Here is a 13,053-nt window from a genome sequence, read left to right as displayed (position 1 = left end):
TAGAATGGGTCTGTTTGCTCAGATGGACTTTGATTATTGATGCATCCTTTGTGTCCTACTGAAACAGTTTTTAATGGCACATCATAGAATCCCGACAGTGCAGAAGGAGGACCTTTGGCCCATCGTGTCTGCACCGACTCAGCATCTTACCCAGTCCTGTCCCCCCACCACTCACCCTATTCCCAATATCCTGTGCATTTCCCATGGCTGATTACAGTAGAACTCCTACTTCCACAATGTTATCAATGAATATAAATTTTAATTTCTTTCATGAATACAATGTAATGCAAGCAGGAATTTAAAAAAATAATTGTTAGCTGTGTTACCCAGATATCCTGCTGTGTTGACATATTTTGACCTTTATCAACCCTGCCTGCCACAAACTTTAGACGGGGCGGCACGGTAGCACAGTGATTAGCACTGCTGTTTCACAGCTCCAGGGACCTGGGTTCGATTCCCAGCTTAGGTCACTGTCTATGTGGAGTTTGCACATTCTCCTCGTGTCTGCGTGGGTTTCCTCCGGGTGCTCCGGTTTCCTCCCACATTCCAAAGATGTGCGGGTTAGGTTGATTGGCCATGATTAAATTGCCCCCGAGTGTCCTGAGATGTGTAGGTTAGAGGGATTAGTGGGTAAAATATGTAGGGATATGGGGGTAGGGCCTGGGTGGGATTGTGGTCAGTGCAGACTCGATGGGCCTAATGGCCTCTTTCTGTACTGTAGGGTTTCTATGATTCTATGAGATGTTAGTTTATTTTAAACTAGTTGATAGTGGATTAATTACAAGATAGTGACCTTGAGTATACAGGGCGATGATTACAATTTCACAACAGTTATGAAAGAACAGTGTGAAGGGACTAAAGCAGTCACTTATCTAAAAGCTAAGCTTTTAAAAAAAATATATACCTAATTTGACACTGTTTCTTGGTGTACAGGAGCTTTGGCCTGGAATGCTGATCAACTCTCATCAGGAAGTCGGGACCGTCTCATTCTACAGAGGGACGTGCGGACACCCCCACTTCAGATGGAGCGGAGATTGCAGGGCCACAGGCAGGAAGTCTGTGGTTTAAAGTGGTCACCCGATCACCAGCACCTAGCTTCTGGGGGCAATGACAACAAGGTACCTTGCATTTGTTCTGGTGGATTCCAAAACATGTAGTTATATTTCAAGCTCATTCATTTATCTACTGAACATGAGGCAGCAAGAATCTGCACACTCATAATACCAGGAATAAGGAAAAAAAGCAAATACTGAAAGTCTCTGAAATAGCCTAGTTATTTATGCCCACACACCTGTCGTTACCACGCTTGGAGTAGCTGCTTATACATCAGCAAAGGTTGGGACAGGTGGAATTTTTTTCAGGTTTATTAAATTCCCTTTGGAACTGAGTCAAACTACCTGTACGGTGGCATAAAGGAGCCTCTATGGTGGCACAGTCTTTGCTGAATACTTATTTTCCATTCATTTCACAGCTGGAGTGTGTTTCTCTTGCAGCTATTTGTATGGAACAATTCCAGTCTTAGCCCAGTCCAGCAATACACGGAACATTTAGCAGCTGTAAAGGCCATTGCCTGGTCCCCTCATCAACACGGGCTTCTGGCATCAGGAGGAGGCACTGCCGATCGCTGCATTCGCTTCTGGAACACGCTGACTTGCCAGCCCCTACAGTGTGTAGACACAGGCTCCCAAGTCTGCAACCTTGCCTGGTCTAAGCATGCAAATGAATTGGTGAGTCTTTAACGTCACACCACATGAAAAAGGGAATCATCTTTTTGTTGAACGTTAATAATGAAAGAATGAATGTTTTCTGCCCCTCTGCAGTTTGAAACAGGCTGGATAAAGGAAAGTGATCACCTAAGGACTAGCTGTCTTTTACTAAATACAGGTTATCTGTTATCTGAAGAGATTTCTGAATCTTGCAAACAGATTTGGTTGCACTTCTGTATTTGAGTGTAAGCCTCGGAGTTATGAGACATTTTTAGAATCCTATAATCCCTACAGTGCAGAAGGAGGCCATTGAGTCTGCACCGACCACAATCCCACCCAGGCCCTATTCCCATAACCCATCATATTTACCCTGCTAATCCTACTGACACTAAGGGGCAATTTAGCCTGGCCAATCAACCTAACCCGTACATCTTTGGACGATGGGAGGAAGCAGGAGCACCCGGAGGAAACCCATGCAGAAACGGGGAGGATGTGCAAACTCCACACAGTCACCCAAGGCCAGAATTGAACCCGGGTCCCTGGCGCTGTGAGGCAGCAGTGCTAACCACTGTGCCACCTTGCCAACTTATTTTTAATACTTGTCTAATGAAGGCAGCCTCTGTGTGGCCTGTCCATTTGTAGCAGCACAATGGAGCTCTGATTATTAGAAACTCTAACCAGGCACGCAGACATTAAGAAATGTAGTAGATGCTTCTTGGATTTCAGAATTGGATTTTTAAAAATATATATTTTGATCCTTTTTTCTCTCCCTCCTCCCCACTTAAACGAAAAGTGTGAAACAAGAGACTATGGCCAAGGTTTCACTGTTTGAAACAAAGCGGGTCTGTGTGGTAAACATAGAAGAATACAGTTAGAAATGCCATGCTAGCTAGAAAGACAGAGGTTGAGGGGAGACCTGATAGAGGTCTACAAAATTATGACTGGCATAGACAGGGTGGATAGTTAGAGGCTTTTTCCTAGGGTGGAAAGGGGCACAGGTTCAAGGTGATAGGGGAAACTTTAAGGGAGATGTGTGGGGGAAGTTTTTCACGCAGAGAGTGGTGGGTGCCTGGAACGTGCTGTCAGAGGAGGTGGTGGAAGCAGGCACATTAGCAACAGTTAAGAGGTGTCTGGATGAATAGGGAGGGAATAGAGGGATATGGACCAAGTAAAGGCAGAAGGTTTTTTTTTTAAGTTTAGTTAGAGCACCATGATCGGCACAGGCTTGGAGGGCTGAAGGGCCTGTTCCTGTGCTGTACTTTTCTTTGTACCTCTGCATTCTGTTCCAGCCTTGTCACAGTTCATATCCTTCAGCCCTCCAATTTTATCCTGCATATCTCCTCTTGCTCCCACTCCGTTGTTGATGGCAAAGCCTTAAGAAACTCAACCAAACAAAACTCCCTTTTCAGATTTCTCCAACTTTACTTCTCCTCTTTCCTTTTCAAGCCTCCGCCATGCTATATTTTCAACCTTTTTATGGTCATTTCTACCACTTCCGTTCAGCATCTCTTTCCTCTCAAGCACATTGAAACTCTACTGGCTTTTTAAATGCATGTTGTTGTTGGACTTCTGCAAAGACTATGGTGTTTGTCACAAAGTATTCTGTTCCTTTCAAAATAATTTTGCTGATTACTGACTTGTATTCTGTTTGATGAATAAACCCGGCTTGCCTTTGTGCGCATGTGGGTGTGTGCATGGCCCTGAAGGAAATGTACCAGAATTGAAGTGTCCACTTTACTGCAGTGTTGTTGGTTAGGAACATTGCAAATTCATGGTGATATGGGAGAGTAATGCTGCTGATCTAGGATAGAATGTTGGAACTGAAGCGCATGTCACTACTGTGGGAGTCTGTCACTGAAATGTGTTAAATACAACACTGTGTTACTCATCAACAAAAACATCAAGGTATTATTAGGCCAGATTCTAGCTGTTTTCTGGATTTAAACCTGTTCAGTTTCAGTGACAAAGCAATTCCAATTTTGAATGAAATCTAATATAACTTTATCAAGGTGTATGTTTTGTGGTGACATTTATTTTGCTTTGTTCTGCAGGTTAGTACACATGGCTATTCCCAGAATCAGATTTTAGTGTGGAAGTACCCATCCTTAACACAAGTTGCCAAATTGACGGGGCATTCGTATAGAGTGCTCTATCTGGTAAGATATTTGTTTATGGTCGGTTGTAAGGTTGACACTGGCATGCATAACTTCCTGCAACATGTCAGGGCATGGTAGCATAATGTTACTGGATGAGTAATCCATTAGCTTGGACTAATGCTCTGGAAACATGAATTCAAATCTAACAACAGACTTAAATTCAATAAATCTGGAATAAAATGCTTCTGGATTATCATTAACAATCTAGTTCACTAATCCCCTTTAGGAGAGAGGAAATCTGCTCTTGTTACCTGGTCTGGTCTACATCTGACTCAAGACCCATTGACTCTTAGCTGCCCTCTGAAATGGCAGAGCAAGCCATTCCAAAGTAGGAGTCTCACCACCATCTGCGCAAGGGAAATTAGGGATAAGCATGGGCGGTGGCCTTGTTAGCAACATTCACATCCCAAGAATGAATTAACAAAACACAATTCTTTAGTAATCCTTTTTGTTACTTTGCAAAAAAATGCTTGTGTTACCTTTTTTTAATTTAAGAACGACTATTCAGAAAATTTCAGGGAAAATGCAGTATCATGTGATTGAACGCTGTAACTTCCTATTTTGATCCTATAGAGGAACTTGAAAGAAAACCAATGCCTGAACCTGTATTATTTGCTGACATTATGCAGGTTATTTGCAATTGAAAAACCTTAAAAAGACATCTATAGACATTGTGTTCAACATGTTACACATTGAGTGAATATTGTTTACAAGCTCCTGAAGGCGGAACACCATTGAAAATGGAACATAAAGTAGTGATTTTTGTTCTTTCTGCCTCTTATTCCTCTATTTACACAAGTGTCTGCACCTGTGTTCTATGTTTATAAAGATGAGCTGGTCTCAATTCTCTGTTTATGAACCCAAATATCTTCAGATTTTGACTGGAAACCCGATGCACATTTTGAGCATGTACCTATTGGTAAGTCAGGTGTAATCTGGAACATCATCTGCAGGCAAAAGAAAATTCAATTTGATTTGCTCGTAGCTTTATCGAAATGTTATTTTTGCACTGGTAAGTTGCGCAATAAAAGGCAGTGAACTTGCAAGTACATCTATTTTTCCTAGTCCTTTGAAGGTGTTCTGCAAATAGAAAATAGACTGTGATAAAGAAATCAACTTCACGTTGTACTTTCAGGTTATAGTAACATCTTCACACCTTTGTGCTTTCATAGAATCGCTACAGTGCAAAAGGAGGCCATTCGGCCCATCGAGTCTGCACCATCCACAATCTCACCCAGGCCCTATTCCCGTAACCCCATATATTTACCCCGCTAATCCTCCTGATATTAGGGTCAATTTAGCATGGCCAATCAATCTAACCCGCACATCCTTGGTCTGTGGGAGGAAACCAGAGCACCCGGAGGAAACCCATGCAGAGATGGGGAGAATGAGCAAACTCCACAGAGACAGTGACCCAGCCGGAAATCGAATCCGGGTCCCTGGGGCAGAGAGGCTAACCACAGTGCTAACCACTGTGCCGCCCATTGCCACCTTGAACCTTGTATTTTTACTGGAGCCAGTCTCTTTCCATTTCAGACATTCTAAGCCAGGCTTTTATCAAAGTGGGGGTCAGGACCTGCGGTGGTCATGGGGCAGGTGTTAAAAACAGTTGCAGCCTTCCCAAAGATCACCTGACTTGGGTGCTAAGAACTGCACACGCTACTCTAAATGCAGCCAACCCCTCTGCCTCAATTCATACTCCTTTGGAACAGTAGTCTCCAACCATAAGGGGCAACAGTGAGCAGGCCCTGCATGTACGTACATGCTTTGAGTGAATTCAGTTGGAGGTGTGCTTCTTTCACTTGCGAGCTACACAAGATAACTGTGGACATGGATTGTTTGTTACAGGAGATAGCCGGAGACACTATTAGGCAGTGTACCTACTGGCCAGAATCTCAATTCACCATCTGTTGGAGAGAGCTGCTCTGGAGAGTCCACGACAGGACAAAGCAGTGCTGCTGTTAGCTCTGTGCAGAGCGCCAGGGCCTCCAGTGAATAGCCTACAAAGAAGAAACTAAAATTGTGAACAAAGCAGTATATAGATGAGGAGCAGAGTGGTTAACACTGCTGCCTCACAGGGCCAGGGACCTGGGTTCAATTCTAACCTAGGGTCACTGTCTGTGTGGAGTTTGCACATTTTCCTCATGTCTTTGTGGGTTTCCTCCCACAGTCCAAAGATGTGCAGGTTAGGTGACCATGCTAATTTGCCCCTTAGTGTCCCAAGATTTGTAGGTTAGGGGGATTGGCAGGGTACATATGTGGGGGTACAGTGATGGGGCCTGGGTAAGATACTCCGTCGGAGAGTCAGTGTAGACACGATGGGCTGAATGGCCGCTTCCTGCACCATTGGCATTCTGCGATTTCTTGAAGTATGGTTTTGTTAATTGAGCCAACACAAATCAGGATGCAAAGCCCATGTGTGTTATATGCAGGGAGATACTGGCAACTGATTGAACGTGGCTTAGGTCCCGAAGTTCGACCAGTTGGTTAAAAATGGGTCCCAGGATAAAAAGTTTGAAAAGCACTGTTCCAAGCTATGTTACACGCTGACTGAGTTTCAGAGCAGAGTCCTGAATGGAAGTTTCTGCACATCAGTCAGCAGGGGGAGCTGACAATGGTTGTGACTGATTTAGACGCAAACTATCTTGATACTTCTATTAATTTACTTAATTTTAAGTTTGCAGTCTAAACTGCAAAAAGGTGTTCATTTTTCTTTTGAAATTAGAAGAAAAAGACATTCTCTGTTTCTCATTCTTTCAATTTACTGCTAATCTGATGCCAGTTAAATCAGCCTAGCTAAATCCGTTTTATTTCTAAATGTAGGGTAAATAAATGTTGCTGAATTGGAAAAGCATTGAAAGTTGTGTAACCCAGGGTTCAGGGTCCACTTTTCTTCTGTTAGAGCTTGCAGGTGATTAAAAGTCTGTTAGTGATTAATCGCACAATGAAAGATTTTAATTTCCATTCATCTTGTTTTTTATTGCATTTTTCTCAGACAAGTTTTTTGTTTCTCGACTGATGCCATCATTATCACCCTAAATTTAAAAAAAACTTCATTTTAGATCTTTTCATATCCACCAGACATCACAAAGTGCTTTACAGCCTGCATAGTACTTTTGAAATGTAGTTACTCTTGTAATGTCAGAAACACAGTCACAAATTTGCCCACAAGCAGCCATGTGTAATGCCCAGATTCTCTGTCTTTTGATTGAGGGATAAATATTGGCCAGGACCCTGGGTTAACTCCGCAGCTGAGACTCCTGGGGTTCAGTACATCAGTCCCTTAACGTGCGACGGAAAATGATCAAGCCCTCTCTACTTTTAAGGACATGAGTAACGTAAAATTTGTACAAAACTTTTCATTGGATCAGAGAGGGACCAGGGGAGAATAAAGAGGCTTTTAAAATGTAAGGACTTTGATAGAATTAATATGTGGGGAGTGAAATGTTTGATGGGGTCACCACTTTAAAATTGTCAAAAGGAGGGGTTAAGAAGAATTCCTTTCTTAAAGAAAAAATGAAATGTTTAATCAGAAAGAGGTATGAGCTGTGGAAAAATAACATGTTGAGCAGATATCATTTTCTTCTGCTTCAGAAAATAATTGGCCAAATATCACCTGATTGTACTGTGAACTAAAATGGTTCTTTAATTCTTTTTTAATTAATTCGTGGAACATGGGTGTCACTGCCTGGCTAGCATTTATTGCCCATCCCTAGTTGCCCTTGGAGGGCAGTTGAGAGTAATTCATATTGCTGTGGATCTGGAGTCATATGTAGACCAGACCGGGTAAGGATGGCAGATTTCCTTCCCTAAAGGACATTAGTGAACCAGATGGGCTTTTACAACAATCAGCAATGATTTCATGGTCATCAGTAGATTCTTAATTCCAGATATTTTTTATTGAATTCAAATTGCACCATTTGCTGCAGTGGGTTTCGAACCCAGGTCTCCAGACATTAGCTGAGTTTCGGAATTAATAGCCTAGCGATAATACCATTCGGCCATTGCCTCCCCATTAATTGCCAATCAATTTTTGACATTAATAAGTACCAAGTAGCTTGAGGATCTGATACACAATGAAATTCTGTAGGGGAGCCACTGATCTCCTGTCCTTTTACATTTGAGATTCAGATGGTCTCTTGACAGAGTTACTGTGGTGCATTGAGAGCCCCAAGGAAATTTCAGCCCCTAGTAGATTTTAAAATAGGCACTCGTTTCAATAAGTCAGGAGCGGTAATTCAGCGAATGAATGAGCTCAAGATGTATATATTTTGTGCACAGGCCCACATGCTCACCTGTCCATTATTAAGACCATAAGACCATAAGACATAGGAGCGGAAGTAAGGCCATTCGGCCCATCGAGTCCACTCCACCATTCAATCATGGTTGATTTCAACTCCATTTACCCGCTCTCTCCCCATAGCCCTTAATTCCTCGAGAAATCAAGAATTTATCAATTTCTATAAGACCATAATGGGGTGTGATTCTTTTTCCTTTAATTCTCTTTAGGCCATATCACCTGATGGAGAGGCTATAGTGACAGGAGCAGGAGATGAAACTTTGCGATTTTGGAATGTTTTCAGTAAAACCCGTTCCACGAAGGTACTAAGTTCTTCAATGCTATTGGCTGGCAGAGTTGTTCCGTAAACATGATGATCAGAGCAGCTGTGTGTATGTGTAGTTTTTGCACTTGTGTAACAGCAAAATCAATCTGCTACATGTTACAAGCATTAGTTTCTGTAGCTGAATTTGATAGAAGAGATACAGGCAGAAGTGTCACTCGGCTTCTGGTGAGATCCAGATGCACCAGTTCAATTGGCTGAAGCAAGATAAAGCCCAAGAAACATTGGGCCAAATCTTCCCAGCTCACCAGAGACTGCACACATGACTGAAGATGTGTTGGGACTCTGCGCGAGTCCTGACACACTGACCTACATGGGAATTGTCCGGGAAGTTTCAACTTCCACCAGGCTTCAAATTCTCTGGGACCCTCTACAGACATTTCTCACCCAGTTAGAGTTGGAGACTTCAGACAATTCCACAATACTTACCCGAGTAGTTACCCAGGAAATGTTAGACAGATTAAAACTTAAGTCTTACATCTGGGTAACTGCAGAACTGACTTGATCGCCCGAGTAGCCGTCAACCAGACTTAACTAACCCCTTCTCCCCCGACCAATCCCCACCCATCCCACTAACTCCAGGAGCCTGAATATCCTCCCAGCCCTATCAACCCACCCACGCAGGCCCGACCACACACTCATCGACCTGCACCTCACCCCTGCCCTGCTATTCACCCACTCATCTATTCATTAACATTAAGACTAGACTTTTAAATTTACCAGACAGAACACGGCAGCTAGTTCCATAGAAAGGAGCGCGTCCTGTCTTCCCGTAACTCTACTCTCCTCCTACCAAGTTTCCTTGAGTTTCTGTGAAAGCTGGGATGAGACAACCCCACAAGAAATGTGCGGCAGTGTTGAGTTGGGAGAAATTTGGAGCACAGTGGCCATCTGACCATCATTGCCCAGATCTTCAGAGCAGTGGACAGTTATGTTTTCATAAAAATTCTTAATCCTCAAAAACCCATTGGCTGGAATTCTTTGAGAAGTGAATTTTGCCCAGCACACCATGGGACCTTTGACATCCACTTGTGTGAAAGACACGTGACACTCGTAAGAACAGCATCATTGTAGGCCATTCAGCCTATCAAGTTTGTTTAACCACTCGGTTTCAATCTGTGCCTCACCTGAAACACAGCTAGTGTCGTTGCCTAGCACCCAGATCTGGCTGCAACACATCGAACGTGATCAGGGCTTTTCTTATCAGAGAAAAGTGGTCATTATTCCAGGACTATCTTGGAAAATAAAGATAAGTTTCGGCTTCTTTTATCCACTAGCAACTGTCTTTTTAAACCCCTACCCATCTTCCACCTTACATATTCACGAGGAACTCATGGACTTTGGCACTAAGACGATCAATTCAGCTGGCTCTGTCACATCTCTCTCTCTCCTATCAAACCACTCCATCCCCATTAGCCCTGAATCCCATATCTTTCCCTAGTTTCTCTTAACATACCGTCTCTGTGAAATTCAACTCCTGCTTCCTTGATCCCACTCCAAATAAATTGCTGACCACCCATTTCTCTTCCCCACCACACCCTGTCCTTACAAACTAATGGAACCCCTCATGGCCTGTACCTTTGCATCTCCATAGCTTTGTGCAACCCTTTTGAGAACTCTACATTCCTTTACCTCTTAGCCCAATCTTGGCAGCCATGCTTAGACCTGTCTAGGTCATTAACACTAGAATCTCCTCCCTTAACCTCCACCTCACTTTCCTCCATTTAAACCCTCCTTTGTAACCAGGCATCGAGTTAAAAACACCTTTAAATCCACAAAGAGCAAATCAGTAAAGTTAAAACAATTATGTAAATATTTGACCCACAATTATAACCAATTCATTTATATAATGTTTCAATATGACATAAATCTAACATGGTCATGGCTGTTAATTTGTATATTTGCAATGCCTCCTGATTACATTGTTATTAAACTGTTTAATTTCTCTTTTTTTAGGAATCCAAATCTGTCCTTAATCTTTTTACAAGGATACGGTAAAACTGTCGGGAAGAACAAGCACGCCTTATAAAACGGATTCCCTCAACACACACAAACAGCAGTAAAATTTCATCAGAGCTAACATACCCTCTTCACTGTTTTTGTTCAAGTGGTCAACGCACTTTCATTTGCTAAGTTTTGGTGCTGATTGGACAGGAAAATGTTGGGACTTTATCATCTCAACATCAAAGTGGATGAAAGAAATGCGAAAGGACTGTGGAGTTAAGGGAGAGAGTTCACTTTATATGTATCTATTGTACAATGTGTACAGAAGCTATTTATTGGACTGAGGATGACCCTTTGATGCTGTCTTAATGTTTGCATGGAAACGGGAGTGTGGGAATGGATCCAGAATCTCTTCTCATCTTTTATATAGAAAAAAAAAGTGAAAAAATATTTACAGTGTGTCTTGGAGATCTGAAAAGGAAGGTACATTTTTTAAAAAATTAACCGCCCCCATTCTATGGAATCATTTAACAGTATCTGCTTCCAGAGCTGAAGAATTTAATTTTCTGTAATTTACATTTCACTTATGAAACTTGTTCATTTGGAGTAAAGTCATTACAAATGGGATCCATAATTAAAATTAATATTTAACATGGAAGTTTAATTTTGTTCATTCAGAAAATATCCACTGATGTGTCTTTGCTGACAATAATCAACAGCTTGTAACTGGCCTCAAATGAAACAATGAGTGCGGGGCCTCATTCAAATACCACTCCACATACACAACAAACCAAGCATCACTCGCTGTCCATTGTCCTGTGTTATTGGAGAAGATTGGTGGCATAGTGGACAGTGAGGAAGGTTATCTCGGATTGCAACAGGATCTTGATCAATTGGGCCAGTGGGCTGACAAATGGCAGATGGAGTTTAATTTAAATAAATGTGAGGTGATGCATTTTGGTAGATTGAACCAGGGCAGGACTTACTCAGTTAATGGTAGGGCGTTGGGGAGAGTTACAGAACAAAGAGATCTAGGGGTACAGGTTCATAGCTCCTTGAAAGTGGAGTCACGGGTGGACAGAGTGGTGAAGGCGGCATTCGGCATGCTTGGTTTCATTGGTCAGAACATTGAATACAGGAGTTGGGACATCCTGTTGAAGTTGTACAAAACATTGGTAAGGTCACATTTGGAATACTGTGTACAGTTCTGGTCACCCTATTATAAAAAGGATATTATTAAACTAGAAAGAGTGCAGAGGAGATTTACTCGGATACTACTGGGACTTGATGGTTTGAGTTATAAGGAGAGGCTGGATAGACTGGGACTTTTTTTTCTCTGGAGCGTAGAAGGCTGAGGGGTGATCTTAGAGGCATATAAAATAATGAGGGGCATAGAGCAGCTAAATAGTCAATATCTTTTCCCAAAGGTAGGGGAGTCTAAAACTAGAGGGCATAGGTTTAAGTTGAGAGGCGAGAAATACAAGTGTCCAGAAGGGCAATTTTTTCAGAGGGTTTTGTCTTTTCAAAAGCATTTAGACAGTTACATAGTTAAGAAGGGTATAGAGGGATATGGGCCAAATGCAGGCAATTGGGACTTGCTTCGGGGTTTTAAAAAAAGGGTGCATGGGCAAGTTGGGCCAAAGGGCCTGTTTCCATGCTGTAAGGTAATCACAACTTAACCTTTCTCCTTCAGGATAAAACCGAGGCTGGGGGGTGATTGTGGGAGTGGTGGGGGAAATATCATGACTCTAAGTTCATGTGACATTGAACTTGTATACATAATGCTTACAGTTGAGTTCACTCGCTGTTCAAAAACTCTTGCTTTAGCTCACATACTCATTCTGCTCAATCCATACTGAATTTATCCAGGTTATAACTTGACACGGGTACACATTGTCCTTTTTCCCTTTTTATTGGACAAGTAATCAAATATTTGTAATTGTTAAAAGAAAACCAGAGTCCTACTTAACAAAACAATAGTGTAGCACCATTGTAGTTAGCACTAGGTACACAAATATAGAGGAAACAGGTTCACTTAAAAAATAAATAAATGCACTATTAATGGGGTTCCAAAGTACCTACTAACATAGCACGCATAGATTAAAATGTATATTTGGTACTTGCTTCAGTTTAACACACTCAATAAAATCCTGCAGCAACTAACTAGAAATGTTAAGCTCAGTTGCTAGGGAGAATATAAATTTTAAGAACCTGTTACAGCTCCTTCCTCAAGCTCTTACTCTTTGCCTGAGAGTACAACTCTTATATGGTCTCATTCTTCCTTTTGGAAAACGTTCTGACTCTATTTGTAACTCTTGAACAAATAAATATCAACCTCGTGAAAGTACATCAGTGCTGAGATCTTACAGCTATAGCCCTCTGCCTTTTGCGTATCATTTACATCTCCAATTCGGCTCAACTGAGATTTATGCTCCGCACTATTCATTTTATCTTGCCTATCAGCATATCATCTTCCTTTCTACCTTTGTTTTTCCCTTAAACAAGCTGTTTGCCTCAACCACCATGTTACTTTGGCTGTCTCAGCACTTCAGCTACAACCCTCATTCATGCCTTTATCTCTAGACTTCACTACTCGGATGCCCAGCTGCTTTCCCTGAGCCTACT

At 42.1% G+C, this 13,053-nt stretch overlaps 1 protein-coding gene across 8 annotated transcripts in view; it reads left to right on the top strand.

The window, feature by feature from the left end:
- Positions 1-12,795, top strand: part of LOC144497394 (fizzy-related protein homolog) — a 78,681-nt gene extending 65,886 nt beyond the window's left edge. For 6 of the 8 annotated variants that reach the window (XM_078218593.1, XM_078218595.1, XM_078218590.1 and 3 more), the window contains 5 exons: positions 934-1,118; positions 1,494-1,727; positions 3,758-3,862; positions 8,372-8,464; positions 10,441-12,795. In XM_078218593.1, coding sequence (XP_078074719.1) covers positions 934-1,118; positions 1,494-1,727; positions 3,758-3,862; positions 8,372-8,464; positions 10,441-10,482 — 659 coding nt within the window. In that variant the 3' untranslated portion in view covers positions 10,483-12,795. Of the gene's footprint in view, positions 1-933; positions 1,119-1,493; positions 1,728-1,820; positions 3,738-3,757; positions 3,863-8,371; positions 8,465-10,440 lie in introns of those variants that run through there. The other 2 variants (XM_078218596.1, XM_078218597.1) reach the window with 1 other exon arrangement.
- Positions 12,796-13,053: the final 258 nt, after the last annotated feature.

This window comes from Mustelus asterias, chromosome 8, assembly GCF_964213995.1.
Source record: "Mustelus asterias chromosome 8, sMusAst1.hap1.1, whole genome shotgun sequence".
Classification (NCBI taxonomy): Eukaryota; Metazoa; Chordata; class Chondrichthyes; order Carcharhiniformes; family Triakidae; genus Mustelus; species Mustelus asterias.
Note: the sequence above shows the minus strand (reverse complement) of the source record. Positions and strands in the feature narration are given on the sequence as shown.